This window comes from Onychostoma macrolepis, chromosome 09 (genome assembly GCF_012432095.1).
Source record: "Onychostoma macrolepis isolate SWU-2019 chromosome 09, ASM1243209v1, whole genome shotgun sequence".
NCBI lineage: Eukaryota > Metazoa > Chordata > Actinopteri > Cypriniformes > Cyprinidae > Onychostoma > Onychostoma macrolepis.
In genome coordinates, this window is record NC_081163.1 from 33,766,969 (window position 1) to 33,786,286 (window position 19,318).

The 19,318-nt window shown below is 37.2% G+C and overlaps 1 protein-coding gene across 5 annotated transcripts in view; it reads left to right on the plus strand.

The window, feature by feature from the left end:
• The window catches only part of raph1a (Ras association (RalGDS/AF-6) and pleckstrin homology domains 1a), a 69,179-nt gene that overhangs the window by 37,297 nt on the left and 12,564 nt on the right, over positions 1 to 19,318 (plus strand). For 4 of the 5 annotated variants that reach the window (XM_058787140.1, XM_058787137.1, XM_058787136.1 and 1 more), the window contains 6 exons: positions 1,238 to 1,357; positions 1,702 to 1,804; positions 2,706 to 3,331; positions 5,209 to 5,283; positions 10,161 to 10,238; positions 15,549 to 15,708. In XM_058787140.1, the coding sequence (XP_058643123.1) occupies positions 1,238 to 1,357; positions 1,702 to 1,804; positions 2,706 to 3,331; positions 5,209 to 5,283; positions 10,161 to 10,238; positions 15,549 to 15,708 (1,162 nt within the window). The remainder of the gene's footprint in view (positions 1 to 1,237; positions 1,358 to 1,701; positions 1,805 to 2,705; positions 3,332 to 5,208; positions 5,284 to 10,160; positions 10,239 to 15,548; positions 15,709 to 19,318) is intronic. The other variant, XM_058787139.1, reaches the window with a different exon arrangement.

Genomic DNA, 19,318 nt, shown 5'->3' on the forward strand with positions numbered 1-19,318 from the left:
CAGTGCTTATTTTGTTCATTGGCAAGTACATAAACTTCAAACTACTTATGAGAGTGTTTGAGAGGGTTGATGTGTGGTACAAAAACATTAGACGCTGGAGAGCGGTAATGGCTCTGTGTTTTAACAGCGATTGAAATGTGTTGCTGCTAAGCTTGCCAAAACCATTTACAACTGGATAGGATGATTTCCAAACCATCTGATATAAACACTGATGATAAGACACTGATGTGTGCATCACACGCACCAGGTCTCCATCTGTCCTGCGTAGTGTTAGATTCCACAGGATGGGATTCTTGTTATCTATAAATCTTTTATGCTTTGAGTGCTGAGTACAAAGAAGAAATGTGTCTGTGATGTTACATAAGCACTTTATAATTCACAATAGTGACAACATTGGCCATCAGTAACATTAGTTTGAGCAGTCTCTGTCGTGCATCATCATGACAGAATTGTCATGCGTCTTTGAGGCCACCAGAGGGCAGTGTGTGATTTGAAATTTTGAGGTCAGTGGCTGATCATGAAATCTGAGGTCTTAGTAATGCATGTGCATTAGAGCTCAAAGAAAGCAGCATGTTGTGAGGTTCATATGACAAATTTATGAGTGTCAATTGACATTTGTATTGATTGACAATGCTTTTAGTTCCTTTTCTTCTGAAACATGTACAACTAAAATGTTAATTAAAATAGATATTTAAATGTTTTTAGAAGTCTCGTATGCTCAATAAAGCTGCATTTATTTAATCAAAAATACAGTAAAAACTGTAATATTTTGAAATATCATTATAGACAGTACTCCAGTCTTCAGTGTCACATGATCCCTCAGAAATCATTCTAATATGCTGATTTGATGCTTATGACATATTTCCTATTATTATCAATGTTGAAAACAGTTGAAAACAGAAAATCAGTTTTTTAAGGATTATTTGATGAATCAAAAACTCTGAAGAACAGCATTTATTTGAAATGAAAATGTTTTGTATCATTATAAATGTCTTTTCTGACACTTATAAATGGTCTTTGCTGAATATTTAATTTTTGAATGGTAGTGTATGTCATAGTTTTTTGCAGTAAAAAAAACATCCAAATTTTGCTTATATTTGAGGTTATGTTAAGTATTAAACTTAAATGACTAATTTAGAATTTTTTTTTTTTTTTTTACCTTTTTAAAAGTTTAAAATCTGTAAAAAGTCAAATTTTCCCTTGAATTCTGAGTAGTCCTTCACTTTTCCTGTTTCAGATGGAGCAGTTTTCAGATGACGAGCTGGATCACGCTGCAGAGGAGGACAGCGATAAAGAGGACCAGGACCTGGACAAAATGTTTGGAGCGTGGCTGGGAGAGCTGGACAAACTGACAAAGGTGATAACCAGTACATTTGTGTAATAATCTCACGGTTGTCAGTGTAGATTAGGTTTGTGATGTCATTACCCATGGGGCTTTAAGCAGCGTGATGAGTCTGTCAGTCATTCATTTTTGTGCAGTGTCCTCATAGATGCATTTCAATTTACTATTAAAGCTTCTTTTATTAGTTTTTAATGTTATGCAACAAAAGCTATTATGTATGAATGACGTCACTGATGATCTGTATTTTTCTAAATGAATCAGATAGTCCTGAAATCCCTCTACAGTGTTATTCACAGTACTGACACTACTGTATATGTGTAGTCTCACCACTCTTTGTTTATCTGTTTTGCTGTGTTTAGAGCCTAGATGACGGGAGACCGGAGAAGGTGCAGAAAGCACCTCTCAGACAAGAGACAAACATGGCCAACATGGCCTACCGCTTCTCCGTTTATAACATCAACGGTGAGGCCACATTATACACTCTGCTTTACAATCTATTCGATTATTATCCACAATATTATATTGTCATATTCTAATATCATTATAACGTCAGGTGGGGGCTATAGATTGCAAAATTATTCGTAACTGGGGACTATGCATTTTAAAATCATTATGAATCCATAAGGATAATTATATATTGTTTTCAATAAAAATGTTTATGACTTCATGGAACACAAGGCCCTTGAGACATATGTTCAGTAAATATTTGACATAATATTGGGTAATGAAAGGTTCATATTTTGGTTTTGGGAGTCCCCAACAACAGGTTGACATGCATGCAAGGTCAAAAAAACACTTTTATTGTCTTATAATATGCATTTATTTTTACCTTACTTGCTCAACGACTCCCAAACGATTCGCTCAACGATACATTTTTCCAAATTAGCGTGACGCTAATCTGCAGTGATTGGTCTCATTTTAATCTTATCTCACCTGTAATGCCTGATAAAGCAGTGTTTGTGAGCGCAGTGCTGCTTTGTGTACAGCGTTACCAGGGAAACCGCTATTTTTAATGCTCCAAAAGCGGCACCTAGTGGCAAAGAATGAATTTGCATTTTCATTCAGACCAACACGAAAACACCAACAAGTGGGCGGGCAATATGCTAATGTTTCATGTTGACGTCAACTTGGGATTCGTTTTAAAAACAACTCGTTTCAATGATTCAGAGTCGACTCTTTCTTTTGAGAGACAATAACTTTATACACGGTGCACTTTCAGATTTAAAACTTTGCAGGATGTTTTCATTCACTTAGAGCTGTGTTACACACTGCATGAAAGGTAATTTTCAAAAATCCATAATAGGGGCACTTTAAAGCTGATTTGTTTAGATCTGTTTGTGTGTGCACGTATGTTTCCTCACAGAGGCTCTGAACCAGGGTGACGCAGTGGATCTGGATGCTCTGATGGCGGACCTCTGCTCCATCGAGCAGGAGCTCAGCACCATCGGTAAGCCTAGCAGCGCTTCCTCTCGCCTTGGCCTGACAGGGGACACCAAAGTCCGTCAGAAGCCCCCGGCCGGACGCAGTCACAGCACCAAGCACATGGGCAGCGGCAGTGGAGGGGCGAGCAGCAGTGGCGGCAGCACCAGCAGCAGCACCCGCGCCTCTCCCGCGTCTACCGTCAGGGTGGGCAGCTCCAGCAGCAGACCCCCGCTGGCATCCAACTTCTCCCTGGATGACATCACAGCCCAGCTGGAAAAAGCCTCCCAAAGCATGGATGAAGCAGCCAGGCAGAGCTCCACATCCTTCGGCTCTACGATCTCAGCACCGTACTCTTCCTCCACCGTGCGGCGGCCGACCTCCCATCATCATCATCGCAGGACGGGGTCGGTGGGTACGGTCACCGAGCATGAGGTGCGGTCCTTTGTCCATTCCTCTCGCTCTAGCATTAACTCGGCCTCTGCGTCCAGCATGGAGTCGCTAGACATCGAAAAACCCAAGTCTGATCAGGACGGGATGCAGGACGGACAGGACCAGCCGAGTTCAGAGGTAAACAACGCTTTGTATTCTTATCTCATATTATCCGACATCTTGGATGGATTTTTTTTTTGGACCAAGCTTTAAGTAATGCATTATCTTTGAAGGGCACATGCAACATGCCTTAGAGTTTGTCTAAAAAAAAGAGATTTTATAAGGCCATCGGTCTCAACCAGGGGGCCAGGGCCCGAAAGAGGCTTTAAGCAAACCTCCAAGATGGTCTTTAGGTTACTTAAAATAATTTAAAATAAGACAAAACAAGCATTAAACGGTTAGTTCACCCCAAAATTACAATTCTGTCATTAATTACTCACCCTCATGTCGTTCCAAACCCGTAAGACCTCCGTTCATCTTCTGAACTTTTTTTTTTATTTCCTTTGAGGAACCTGTGTGTACCAATGCACCATTGTGTGATTTCTAGACATAGAAGAGTGATGTAAATTTAATACATTTTTATTTGATTAAACCTCCTTTAGATTAAATGGCCTTAACTATTTTGTACTTGCATCAAAAATAAGTACAATGTACTTTGTTCATATTGTATTTCAAAACATTTTTGCTGCTACTGAGGTGGGATACGGGTAAGGTTAGGGACAGGTTTGGTGGTATGGGTAGGTTTAAGGGTGGGTTAAGGTGCAAGCGATGGGTCAACAGTGTAATTATAAATGTAAATTACAGATGTAATTACATGCAGGTATGTTTAAAATATAAGTACAATGTAAAAACATCATGTATGTACACAAGTGCATTGCACCAAATGATTAATTTAAATGTAAGTAGTAAGTACTTAAGGCCACTTAATATAAAGTGGGACCGAAAGGGTGAGAGAAAATGTTTTCAAAAATCCTTACATGGGGCCATGGGGCCTTTGAATATCATTGTGTTGAATGGGGGGCTTGTTGGAACAGCCGTCAGGTCTAAAGTGCTTAACATGCTGCCCACAGAGACAGCTCCCACGGTTTTGGAACAGAACCCAGTCAGTTCGTCTAGCAGAGTAGATTAAGCATTAAACTGAGCATTGCTTCTGTCCCTGAGCGAAAGGCCAAATAAAAGCGGCTTTTACCCTCACTGCAGACTTAATTACACAGACAAGTGATTTTGCTGTAGTTTGGATATTTAGTTGTTGTATCTAACCCAAATATTTAATGGTTATACTTTCAACCCATTGTGGGTACAGTTAAACAATGCATCAGTTATTGGTTACATTTTCTTTCTTAAATGAATTGAAGGCCATCACGAATCATGTTGAGTGACAGTAACAGACCATTTCTTTTACTTAAGGCTTTTCGCATTGACGCCAAACACCAACTTGTTGGGTTTTGTTATATTAGTATGTCAGTTGTGTTGGTTAATGTGAACCAGCCTGCTAATGGAATGAGTTTGTGGTCACAGATGAAATGATTTAAGAAGGCACACAGACCACTGCTATATAAAGCTGTCTGCATGCTTTCTTCGATTGCTCAGAGGAATAGTCTTACAGGGCAGATTGTTGCGGAGGCATTTCGCTAATCTGTTCTATCCCACGGATCTTTACTGACAAACATGATTCACCTACAGATGATTGATGATAGATAAACACCTTTTTGGTTGTTTATTTTCCCCCTCTAATTAAATGACAGCACCCACACATGTGCGGTTTAAAAAACAAAACATGATCATTACTGATTATCCTTGGAAATCACACTAGTAAGGTCTTTAAAAGTGCCATTTTAAAAAATATTTTAGCCATTTGAAATGAGAAATTGAACATTGTTTTGGATAGGACGTTTTCTTTTTAGTTTCAGTGATTATTGCTCACAATTTTCCTCATGCTTTCACACTATGAAAATTCATTAATGTTTATTAATCAAAGCACTAATGACTCTTGTCTCTTCTCTCTCTGCACAAAGCACTCGTATCTGGACAGGGAGACCTCTCTCATTCTGAAAAGCATTGCAGGAAAGCCCTCTCACTTGCTGACCAAGGTGACGCTCTCTTTCCACCTCTGGATGTATTGAGTTTCTCCTAGTGGCTTCCTAACCTCTCTGTGCATGCCGGCATGATTCATTTTCATCTGTTTTTCTTTCATTATGTGTCTTGGTGTTAATACATAAAGAAGTTCTTCTAATGAAATAAAGCTTTGTATAATTCCTCTAACCTTGTTCCTTATGCCTCAGTGTTTTTTTCGGTTAATTCATACTGACCTTAACCATCTCCCCACCTCCCGCGTCATGCTGATTCCTCGTCTTTAGCCAGTCAATTCAGTATATTAAAGGACATCAGAAATAGCAGAATTGATGGTTGACGCAGAGCGATGTGCATGGATGCTTCACATCACCTACAATGTTTGTGTTGTTCCATAACAAAACAGGAATGTACAGCCCTCTATTAACTCAAACTCGCAATTTTTGTATTGTTGATGCAGTTATAGTGCACTACATTTTAGGTCCTGTTTACACCAAGTCTGACAGGTAAAATAATCATGAACCTTCAAAAGAGAGGTCAGAGTTGGTGTAAAGAGGTTCATGGAGATGCATTACTTTATTTTAAAATCGTGTCCTGCATGTTCCTCTTGGTGTGAATAGACCCATTTGTCAGCATTTATTTTGGTATTTACTTTTGCATACACTCGAAATAATTGGTGAGGGAAATTCCATGAGATGGGAATAAAAATTGTTTTTTAATGCTTTTGCATTAACACAATTCCTTGATGAGAGAATGTTATAGTTTTGTAAGTGAAACCTAAATATTCTTGGAGGGATGCAAAAGCATTGCAATAAAATGTTTCTTCTCATCTCATATCATTTTCATCATCATTTCATCACCCTCAGGGGCTCCGTGGCATCTGAGACGTCCACTTAAAAACTAATTGTTTTGCACTATGACTATTGACTTCATTAAGATATGTCTGGAGAGCATGTTCATGCATGTTTGAATTGCATTTTGAGTTTGGTTTTGGCAGCTCTTCAGGACTGCATGTCCAAATCAAATCATTAAATATGTATGAAGATGTGTAAAGACTTTCGAGGAGCTCATTCCATTTAGAGCTTAAACATTTGGACATTTGAGTTCAACAGAACAATATTAAACTTGTCATATCAGAACATGAAGTTGAAAACTGGACACGGATTATTTGTAATTGCTATTAGATGACTTTCATTGCTTGTTTTTATGGAGGGAAACTTAGTTTCGTCACTGCTTATGTAACGCAACATCTGTGATAATGACTGTAAGTGATGACTGTGTGCTCCCTGCGGGTTTGTATGTACCTGTTCATTAGAGAGGTACAGCCCCAGATCGGTTAGCTGTGGACAGGTGGCAGACGGACCCGCAAGGTACCGAGTGACATAATGATCAGCACAACAGATGGATTCTAGGAAGCGATCGAGTTTCACCAGAAACAGCAGGCTGCAGTCCCACACAAAAGTGTTTTGCTTCCTCACAGACAATTGTACGCCACATTCAACCAGTGTTTGCTTTTTTTTTGAGGACTTTCAAAATGAAACCTCCATTAAACTGTTTAGGATTAGTCTTAAGCTTTCTTAGCACAGATCAGCTCATCTTGTTAAACTGTACTGTGGCCTATAGACCAACAGCAGCCGGACCAGTGCCCTATCCACAGCTGAGACCCAAATTAAGAGTCTTATTTAGAACTCATTTACATTTTGACCGATGTGCAGTTTCATTCATTTTCATATGATCTGCTTATGTTCTATGGACAGTTATGTTTAAGCATGGAACTTCATGCTTTCTTTATTTCTAAAGTAGTAAAAATTCATACAAAATCAGGCTGTTGTAAAATAGTTAAATTTTCTTGTGAAATTGGGTTGGTTAAACCATTCACTGGAGATCTCAGGTTTAGTACAGTAGCACTCTAGTTTTAGTAACTCCGAATGCATGTGTGGAAAATCTCTTTACGGATGTGCTGACTTTTAAGTTGCATTGTCTCTCCTTGTGTTGTTCTTTGCCATTTTGCTTTGCACTGTATCTAAAGTGTGAGTCAGTTGTGTTGTGGCGGCCTTAGCAAGGCTTGGAGTCGGTTGAGGTGATCTGATTGGTTGGAGGAGTTGAGTGAACGTGCCAGTAATCCGCTTTACACTCGGGAGGTTTCATCACCTAGATTTTCATTCCTTATTCTGGCACTGTCTGTTCATCACTGCCCTTGTGCTCAACACTGCGGCATACTTTTGAAAAAAGTACTTATTACGGATATAATATACTTCAAAAGTATTTACTTAAGTGTGCACTGAACATAATGTTTTGGACATTTAATTGCATGTTAACTACAATTAAATGAAAAAGTATTAGATTTAAATTTTTTATAAAATATAAGTAAATTTATATTATATTAAATTAGTTGAACTTGGGTCCAACAAAAATGGTGTATATTATTATTATTATTATTATTATTATTATTATTATTATTAATTTTATTGAATTTACTTAATTGACATGTATTTAAATATATTTGTAATTTCACATTTGTAATGAAGTTGCCAGTTCTCAATCAGTTAATGGAATAGTTTTAAATTATCCTTCAGTAAACAAACATCACAGTCTTGTGAAAATGTGTTCAGATTACTTGTGACTCACCACTAGCGTATATATGTCAGTGAGGTCATGACACCTACAGCTCCTGGGTTCTCTGCACGTTTATTTGAGTCACTGATAACCCTGAGGGCGCACACCTGCTCACAGAGATGTCTTTCTCTCTCCTCTTCCTACACAAGCTGCGCTGGTTCTCCTAATTTCCCCAAAACCTTGGATGCTGTGCAAGCCCTGATTTCTCAGCGATGTAGATAATTGTAGTTTCTGCAGCCAGGTGGTTTGTGATGTAGAATTATGGGTCAGGAGAACAGCTGCTGGGCAGTTTCTGCTGCTGCTTATCGGCTTATTTTTGGTTTCTCTGTTTTGTGCCAGGTTTTTCTTTCTTTTTTTTGTTTAGACAGTGGGTCGTTTAGTTTTGACATTGAGGCCTTGAAATAGTAGCTGGATTCTGATCTTCAGACGAGGCTATTCTTATTGAAGACATGCCTCTTTTTAATATGTGTGTTTCTGTGTCAGCTATGTCCCATTTCCACATGCTATGTCTATGGGTCGTGAGCTTACACCACTTTTTTTTAACCAAAACTTCAGTCAAAATAGGCCATACACCTTACTTGCATGCTATATTTTCTGGAATTTTTATTATTTGCATTTATTTATTTATTTTTTTAAATATAGTAAATGCTCATCCAATTACTTATGAAACAGTTAGTTCACCCAAAAATGAAAATGAAAAAAGACTTACTCACCATAATTGAATTTGTCACTATAAAATTGTCTGTACAGTAGGTGTGTGTGTGTGTGTGTGTGTGTGTGTGTGTGTGTGTGTGTCTATGTGTGAGCCTGTCATGGACTGGCCATCCGTTCAGGGCATCCCCCGCCTATGGCTCAAAACATTTAACCGGAAATGGATGGATTTACTCACCACAGTGTTGTTCCAAACACATACAACTTGTTCATCAAATCAGATTTTTAATGAAACCTGAGAGATTTCTGAAAAACTGAGATTCAAAAAGCTCATAAAGACATTTGTAAAAGAATGAGGTTTGTTCTTTCTCATCAAGTGCAATTGAACTTACAGTACCGTATTCGATGTACTTTATATGTGATTGAACCGCTCACTTCATATGGATTACTTTTACTATTCGAAGTGAAATAGACTTTCAGTGGAGGGGTAGAAATCTTTAAATCTGATAAATACAAGCAAGAATAAATGCATGGCTCCGAATATAAATATTATACTATTTGCATGTTACTGTAGCTGATGTGCTGGGCATTAGTCAGGGGAGGATGTGCACTGTTAAGAGGCTTCAGCTGTAATTCCCTCATTTGCCATTTTGTTAGTTAAAATGAGGAGGCATGTGTGTCCAGATTTTAGGATGATTCTGTAGCTACAGTCAGTTTTTCTGGGCCCTTTTGTGGCTGTTTTCTGGTGTATTTGTGTGTTATTCACTGCAGTGTGAGAGGATAATGCAAAATCCCAAACCCAGACTAAAGCAATTGCACACAAACACACACAGAAACAAGGATGGGGAGGGCTTGATGGAAGTCTATCTGACAGTTAAAGGGGAGGGATCATCTCTTTGTTTTAGAGAGAGAGAGAGAGAGAGAGAGAGATTAGCCAGTAGACGGGAGGTAGTAGAGTGTAGCCAGTTCTGCCCATCCTCCACCTTGTAGTAGATGCGTTTTACGCTCTTGGGCAGAGGAGCTTCTCTCTGGGAATCATTTATGCTGTTGGAGGGGTATTCCAGTCATTTATTCTTCAGTAATCTCACAGCTTCCTGACCGTTACAGATTTACATGGACATTAAACTGCTCTGAGCATGGATCTGCACACCTCAGCGATGGCCAGAACAGTCACGAATAGACATGGACAAGCTTCAGACTTGCTACAATGGGATATTTTTCTATTCGACTGGACCTATAATTCGAAATGTGACTATTGAAAAGCAGCTTTCTGTAATCTGTTGAGGTGAAGCTATATTAGGCATTGCAAAAGGGCTACCAGAATCAAATGGGGCGAATGCCAGGAGAAGATTGTGTTTACCGACAGATGTCATAGTACTGCTTGTTTTTAAGTCTTTACCTTCCTTTTAATTTTTTTGCACCAAAGTTTTTATTGTTCTTCATCCTTTTTACAATGGCATCTTGCTGGAAAAGCCAGGTAAATGTGAGGGTTGTGCACTCTGGGTCTTACAGATCATCAAATGTCCAAATGTTTAACCATTGGAAATCGGTTACTCCAAGCAATAATTAATGTTACAATAATTCAGAATGTATTTCCATGTGGTGACTGTGTTTGTATGTGTATATTTAGGAGGAACAAGCTGCCAAACAAAAAGCTGAGAAGATCCGAGTAGCTCTGGAGAAGATAAAGGAAGCGCAGGTTAAAAAGGTGAGATGATCAGCAGTTTTTTTTTTTTGTTTATATGTAAACACATCTTAACTGAACATGTGACGCAGACCTGGTCACATACAGCAGATAAAATAAGTATTGAACACGTCACCATTTTTCTAAGTAAATATATTTCTAAAGGTGCTGTTGACATGAAATTTTCACCAGATGTTGGTAATAACCCAAGTAATCCATACATACAAAGAAAACAAAACATATAAGTTCAGAAATTAAGTTATGTGTAATAAGATGGAATGACACAGGGAAAAAGTATTGCACTACTGAAATGTATTTAATGCTTCGTACAAAAGCCTTTGTTGGTAATGACAGCTTCAGTGACGCCTCCTGTATGGAGAAGCTAGTCGCATGCATTGCTCAGGTGTGATTTTGGCCCATTCTTCCACACAGTCTTCAAATCTTGAAGGTTCTGTGGGCCTCTTCTATGAACTCTGATATTTAGTTCTTATTTTCTATTGGATTCAAGTAAGGTGATTGGCTGGGCTATTCTAACAGCTTTATTTTCTTTCTCTGAAACCAATTGAGAGTTTCCTTGGCTGTGTTTGGGATCATTGTCACCCTTGTTTCACCCTTTATCATCCTGGTACTGTAGGTGTTGGGACTGAAGCAGCTAATATTAATTTCCACTGACAAGGCGCAGGATTTCTTTCTAATTACTGATAGATTTCTGCTGGTGTCTTGGCTTTCCATGCCTTTTTGAACCTTCCTTTCTTCATGTGTTCAATACTTTTTCCTGTGTCATTCCATTTTATTACACATAACGTAATTTCTGAACTTGTTTGTTTTGTTTTATTTGTATGTATGGATTACTTGGGTTGTTACCGACATCTGTTGAAAATTTCATGTCAACAGCACCTTTATAAATATATTTTCTGAGAAAAATGGTGACGTGTTCAATACTTATTTTACTCGCTGTATGTTTACTGCTTATACATCTGTGCTGTACAGTAGTTTTCAGATGACACCTTCAGCATGTGTGGTGTAGTGTAGAAGTGGGTCATCGCAGCACACTTACATGGCTGAATCAGGCCCTCGTGGGACCTGGGAAATGATTTTATAGCACATTTTCACAGAATGTTTAGTGTAATTTGGCTTTGGAAGAGCTGTGTTGCCTCTAGTAGAGATTGACCGATATTCAGTTGACCAATATGTTTGCTGTTATTAACACATTCTACTTTAGTTAATGGTTCTTTAATTATAATTATAATAATAATATTTGTTAGTATTATCGTTGTCAATAAAATATTAATAATAAGATCGGTTGGTGTTTTCTAATAATTATCCGAAAAGGTGTGACCTTTTTTCACACTTTCTACTTGGCAGTTCTTTCATAATAAAAACAATAATAATATATTTTTAATAATAATAATTATTATTATTATTAAGATGTATTTTTATTATTACTTGTATTAGTATTCTTATGTATTATGTTTTATTTTTGTTTTCTAATAAAGCAATAAGCCCTGGTTTACTGTGATTATTTTATTATTATAGTGTTTAGACGTTCTAGAATCACTGTAAACCACAACTTCATGGTACTACTACTACTAATAATTTATTTATGCTAAATAACAGCGCTTCTCCCAGGCAATGTAATTCAGGTGTGTGTTTATAGATTATTTTACAATGGCTCATAATAATTATTGGTAACGCTTTAGGGATCAATTCTCACTATTAATTATTTGTTTATTAGCATGCGTATTATTGGCTGTTTGTTAGTACTTAAACACATTGCCTTATTCTGCATGACCCCCTATACCTAAACTTAACAACTAACTTATAACTATTAATAAGTAGCAAATTATGAGTTTGAGGCAGAAGTTGTAGTTAATAGTTAATAGTGAGAATGGTTCCCCAATCTAAAGTGTGACCTATTTATTTAGTTACTGTCCATAAAAGAAATAAAACGAATATTATGAATCATTTTGTGATTAAATAATAAGTATTGGTGTTGGTCTTTAAAAATGATACTGATCTCTAGACTCTCTAGAATTTATTGCATGTTTCAATCTATGTAGGCAAGAATAAATGTAGATATATGTACAGTTATAGATTGGTGTCCTGTGTCAGGACTTCCTGAGGTTTCTGTGTTGTTATCTGAGGAGGTGAAACAGGGCTGTGTTGATACAAACAGCCAAAGACTGGATGATCAAGACAACGTAAACACATTGAGGGGTTTAGCTGTGTGTGTGTGCACGTGTGCCCGCGTGCCCTTACTCTCCCCCGACGTCTGTTCTCTGAATATGTGTGTGTGGGTCAGCAGCCCTGATGGAATGTTTTCTGGGTCAGGTCACTGTCACAGTACACAAACTGAGCCTCTTTAAATGCTGCTCAGATATTCTCTCTTGAAGTCAAATCGCTGTAAATGTGCTCTTAGAATCCACTGTTAATCTGGAACGAGCGCTTGTGGACAGTAACAAGCTGCTGGGTTTATGGCAGTGCTCAGAGAGGAAGCCATCGCCTTGTGTTCCGAGATATTGATCTCCCTAATTATGATCGGATAAATTAATACATTTATGTTAAATATATCTGTGGATATGTTTGGTAACGATGGAAATTCATTGTTGAATCAGTGCGTATAACCATCAGTTAGAAAGAACTGATTGTTAGAAAGAAATCTAATTTCGCATCTAATCTAAGTATCTGCATACAGTATATGTGGCTTGGAGTAGATGGTAGATTAATGTGTAGATTATGGTATTTTCACTGACCTTTGGCCATTCGTATGGTAAAATGTAGGTCAGCGTGTAATGTCTTAGAGAGGGAGGGGATTCCTATTGGTTTATATGTTCACAGGCTTTTTGTTGTTGCCTGGAGATTTTTCTTATTAAAATGGGGATATGTATGTGGAAGGGTTATTTCATTTAATCTTGTTTGTGAGCAGTTGCTGTTTTACTCGGAGCTGAGGTGAATTTTTGCCTGGAGTGCTTTCAGAAGGCCTAACCCCCAAATAAAATTTAGTGCTTTGTAAGTGCTTTGTCAAGAATGCCTATGTGTTTAAATGCAGACCACCAGTACTGAATTCTGATCACAATGTGATGTACATGATTCCAGTATACAAAACAAAGTTAAAACTGGGAAAATTGGAAAAGAAAGCAATCAGAGTATGGTCAAATGTAAGTAGAGAGAACTTAAGAGCTTGTTTTGATTGTACAAACTGGGAAATCTTCCATGATGGAACATTAGATGAAAGAAGTAATCAGTGACTATATTAACTTCTGTGTGCAACTGGTAATACCTACAAAGAATATTAAAGTTTATCCAAATAATAAATCTTATGTTACCAAGGATATTAAGGAAATTATAAATAGAAGGAATGTAGCATTTAGAAATAAATTGAAAGTGACTGAAAAAGAATTAAAAAGTACAATGAGGAAAGCAAAAGAAGCTCATAGACAGCGCTTAGAAGAAGCCTTCAGGACCAAAAACAATAAGAAAGTCTGGGACACCATGAAAAAGATGACAGGTTTATCCTCACCCAACAAATGTATTGTAACAGACAACGACGTCAGTTTTGCTAATGAACTAAACAGGATTTGAACCCACAAGCAACAATGAACTAGTTAACATCGTACTGTCTTCTCAAAAGATAGTTATCGACGTTGAGGAAGTTAGGAAGACATTTCGGTCTATTAATATCAAAAAGGCTGTTGGTCCGGATTGGTGCGCCCCTAGCCTTATTAAGAGCTTTGCTTGTGAACTAGCTCCAGTGCGGCAACCAATCTTTCAGGCTTCCATTGATTTACACATGGTTCCGATAATATGGAAAACCTCAATCATAAAACCGATACCAAAAACACTATAGATTCTATAGATAATTCAAACACTATAGACCCATAGCTCTTACATCAGTAATTAGCAAATGTTTAGAAAGAATACTACTTAAACATTTGGTTAATAATGTCAAAGGGAAACTTGATCAGTGTCAGTTTGCATATAAACAAGGTAGCAGTACCGAGGATGCAGTGGCTGCACATCATTACTAAACATCTATAAATGTAACTCTTATGTTAGAGTATTATTTCTTGACTTTTCATCTGCGTTCGATACAAGATGCAAGTTAACACCCTTGTGTCTAAACTAATGCAGTTAGACGTGAATCCATACTTAATTAAATGGTACATCTCTTTTCTTACCAATAGAACCCAAAGAGTTAAAGTGAACAATGTCTTGTGAACAGAAGTAAAAACAAAGGTTGGTGTACCTCAGGGTTGTGTAAGCTCTGCTATGTTATTTATTCTGTATACAGATGATTGTCGATCAAACAGGACTGACCAGTATATTCTAAAGTACTCCGATGATACTGTGTTAATATCATTATTGAATAACCAAGAGTGTTCAGAACAGAATCAACTGGGGGTAATCAGATTGGTCGAGTGGTGTGACTATAATGACCTCAGTATTAATATCAAAAAAACTGAGGAGATAGTATTTGGGCCTGCTCCTGACATTCATACAACACCTGTTGTTATACATGAAGAGAACATCAAACAAGTTGAAGCATACAGGTATCTAGGAGTATGGATAGACAACGAACTATCATGGAGAGATCATATAGATAGTATCTGTAAAAAATCAATGCAAAGAATCTACTTTCTCCGTAGACTGAGGTCATTTGGAGCAAGAAAACAGATTCTTTTATTATTTTTTATGTCTGTAATCATGAGTGTCTTGCAGTACTGTAATTCATTTACATTTTACATTTATGCATTTTAGCAGACGCTTTTATCCAAAGCGATTTACAGTGCATTCAGGCTATACATTTTTTTTTTTATCGGTATGTCTGGTATTCAGTCTGGTATATGAGTTTATCTGTTAATCTAAAAACAAAGCTAATGAACTTACTAAAAATGTGCTTTAAAATAGTGGGTCAGCCACTTCAAAAAGCATATGAACTATCTTACCATAATAATCTTGTAAGATTAGCTAATAATATTGTCTCTGAACCTAATCATGTGTTTTATGATGAATTTGTACTGTTGCCATCCAATCGATGGTACAAGGTCCCAAGTTACAGTTGAATTAAGTTAAATTTGTACATCAAGCTGTATTAGCGTTGAATAAGTCATATAAAAAGTAAATCTGTTCCTGAGATTTCAGGAACAGAACCTGCTGTAACACAAGACAGTGAACCTGTGTAACACAAGACAAATTTCAGACTCCGTCTGACAGTAAAGTGTATCGTATCGTATCGTAAAATGGTGCAAAACACTGATGAGAGAGGAATTTTTGCAAGCACCAAATGATGTACAAACATATGTAACTGTTGTCATGTCCTGTCTCTCCCCTCAGTTGGTAATCCGAGTGCACCTATCAGATGAAAGCTCAAAGACTGTGATGGTGGATGAGAGACAGACGGTGCGTCAAGTGCTGGACAGCCTGCTGGACAAATCCCACTGCGGTTATAGCCTGGACTGGTCTCTGGTGGAAATCATCACTGAACTCCAGATGGGTAAGAGACAGAAGACTGTCTGATTGTAGCTTGTTCTGGCCAAGAACTGCACAGTAATTGACATGAAAATGGACCAACCACAGGATGTTTCCTGGTAAATCTGGATTTGGTCCCACAGTAATAGACCAACATGCAACAAACTCATGCAAATCTCTGTGAATGGTTTTATAGGCAACTTCAAAGTAATTAGCAGAAAGTTTAGTAGGTAACGTTTTTTTTAAAGAAATTAATACTTTAAATCAGCAAGGATGCGTTAAATTGATCAAAAGTGGCAGTGAAGGCATTTATAATGTTACAAAAGACTTCTTTTTAAAATAAATACTGTTCTTTTGAACTTTCTATTCAGCAAAGAATGTTGGAAAAAATACTTGTTTTCAACATTCATAATTACAAATGTTTCTTGAACATCAAATCATCATATTAGAATGATTTCTGAAGGATCGTGTGACACTGAAGACTGAGTAATGAAAAAGCTGAAAATTCAACTTTACCTTCCTTCACTGACTAGTCTAAAGGATCCAATAGAGACTGAAGTGTCCAAAGAGAGATTGAATCAATAAAGAAAAATGAAAAAGGGATTAAAATCATGTGGTCAGGCTTTCCCCAGATGAAGCACAACGACAGCTGGATGATAATGCACATCTTTTTCATTTTCCGCTGGTCTTCAAACCATAACAGCAGTCATATTTGATTTATTTGATCACTGCAGATTAGCAACGAGTATAGATTAGCAACGTCTATGTCTGAAATCCCAATAGGATTATCCCATACAATCATGTGCAGTCTGAGTGAGGATAGCCCTGGGTATATATTACTATAACCGCTTCCACCAATTCCATAATAGTAAGACTGTAAGTCTACTGAGAATAAAATATAATTTGAATATATTTTATTATTTTATTTTAAAATGTAATTCATTCCTGAATTTTTAGCTTAATTACTCCAGTCTTCAGTGTCACATGATCCTTCAGAAATCATTCTAATATGCTGATTTGCATAAAGAACTGGGGCCGGTTGCATAAACTGTTTAGACTAGTCTTAAAAAGTTAGTCATCTATTTTTTTTTTTTTCTTCAAGAATGGTCATAACTTTTTTAATTCAGTTATGAAAAGGTGGATTGGTCTTATTTGTATTGGAAAGGTAAGACTGATTACCCCTTGGCAACTGCTCAAACTAGTTCTTAAAGCACAGTCTTAACATAGTGGCTAAGTTTATGCAACTGGCCCCTGGTTGTTTCAGTAGGTTTTGCATAGTATTTTCTTTACTCTTTACTTCAAATACTGTGTCTAAAAAGGGTAATATGTTATGTATTTGAGGTCAGAGATGTGGGAACAGTGAAGAGAGAGAGGGCAAACATTTTGCATTTTAGGTCAGCATTGCCATCTAATCAGCCAATATTGTCTTAAATAGCTTGAACAGCACTTCATCTTTTATAACATGGGATTTTGACCAAATATATTCAATCTTGATTGAATTGTGTTGCAACAAGATGTTAACTTTTTTTTTTTTTTTTTTTTTGAAAAATTAGTTTTGGACATATAAGGTAATAAAAATATTTAAAAAATACCTTAAAGTAACTACAAATGAGCATGTAAAGCAAATATCTTTAAAATAAATTCTGTGTGGAGCATGCCCCCGATCCACGCAATGTTCTCACCTTTTTTCCCCTTTACCTGTTTGCATCTCTCACATTTGAAATGGTAAAGAAATTTGTTACGAAAGATTTTTGTAGCTTTTTAACAATTGAATACATCCTTGCCGAATAAACATTAATTTCTTTGACAAATTACACTAACCCCAAACTTTTGAACAGTAGTCTAACTTTGCATGTTAACAGAGGTAATACAGTATTATAATCTATTAGACTATACTTTTATTTTTATGTATTTTCAGCCCCATAGACTTCTGTTTTAAGTGATTTACTATAAGCATTTTTTGTTTGTTTTTTATGGTTTGAAAGACAAATCAAATTTATTATCTGAGGTATGTTTTTGATAGAGTTGTGCTGAACCTGCACCCTCCCGTGCCGTGTGAGAGTCAGAGGCTGCTCTGTATGTAGGTCCTGAGCGATCATGCGTGTGGTCATAGCCTACATCTCCAGGGCTTCAGCGTTTCCACTCTCTGCTCTTTCAGTGGAGGGAGAAAAAGGCAGAGAGACGAGGAGATCTAGTGGTAGGGTATAGAATATCCGCCAGATGGACTGTGCTAAAATCCCTTTAATAAAAGAGCAGCGGAGGTCTTTTCTGGGGGTATTTTGTGCAAGTTAATGGATTGTTGCAGTTAATAATGAGGAATGATGTGTTTTTGCCCCTCTGGCTGAATGAGATCAGAAATAGATGTACACACGTGTGTATTCATGAGAAAATAAAAAAGTGTGTTTTCATGCATTAAACCACATTTTCCATTTTCATGTTGTTTTGAACAATTCTTGTCTTGCTGTCAGCACGTAATCAAACTCTCAGATTTTGCTCTTTGGCAGGTTTGTTTGTCGACTCATTATTTTTGAGGGTTAAGCATGTTGAGGTTAAAGGTCACTGATTTATTGTTAAGGTGTGGCAGAATCAGGCTTAATCCAGATATTAGGATCAAGAGAAGTATAAGGGATTGTGAAGTTCCTGTAATCACCTAATGGATGGACCTCTGTCAGATTAGTGTTTTCTCTATTTTCATTTGTTATCATTTTTAAAAAACTGTGTTAAACATTTGTTAAAGGTTTTCCTCTTATAGTCTGTCCCTTTTGTTTAAGGCAGAGCTTTTCAATCTTAAAAATCTTGTGACAGGATACTTATCAGTGTACAACAGTAGACTCAGTTCATACCATATACCCCGACAGTCTTTCTTTCTTTCTAAATATACCTGTATATACATTTTTTCATACATAAGTTTTGTTTAAATAATACTTCTGGAACTTGCAGCCCTCGTGAAGAAATTGTAGTTAATGTATCAATTTGATTTACCTCAGTGGGTTTTATGGTTTGACCTATTTTAAATTTGTCTAGTGCATTCAGTTTGTTACATACTTTCTCATCCTAAATGTCTTCAGGGGACTTTCCTCCATGAAATAGTCCAAGGGACCTTTATAGTCTGTAAAGAGAGCAGGACTGTGGCAGCAGGGCTTATAGTAATTTGGATAAATGTCACTTTTCCTTACAGACCATCGGATCTCTTGTAGGCCTGTTTACTTCATGATTTAGACATGGACTAATAAATCTATCTTTAGTTCACAATCACTTCATACATCAGAATGTGTTCTCGAGGAGAAATGAAAGTGCTCTACAACTGTAATTGGACGAAGTGTCCAAAGATGTTCTCCTCAGGGCTGTGCAATTAATCGAATTCGATTATCATGCGCATCTCGTCAGTAAAGCCGGTTCTGTGATTAGTAGTAAATCACCATCACCTGTTTTCAGATGGAGCGGCATTTACTACACAGAGCCGTAGTTTGCTGACAAGCTAGGCAATATCGCATTCGTAATCGAAGGCGTCTGCGATTATGAACGTGATATTGCTTAGCTTGTCAGCAAACTACGGCTCTGTGTAGTAAATGCCGCTCCATCTAAAAACAGGTGATGGTGATTTACTACTAATCACAGAACCGGCTTTACTGATG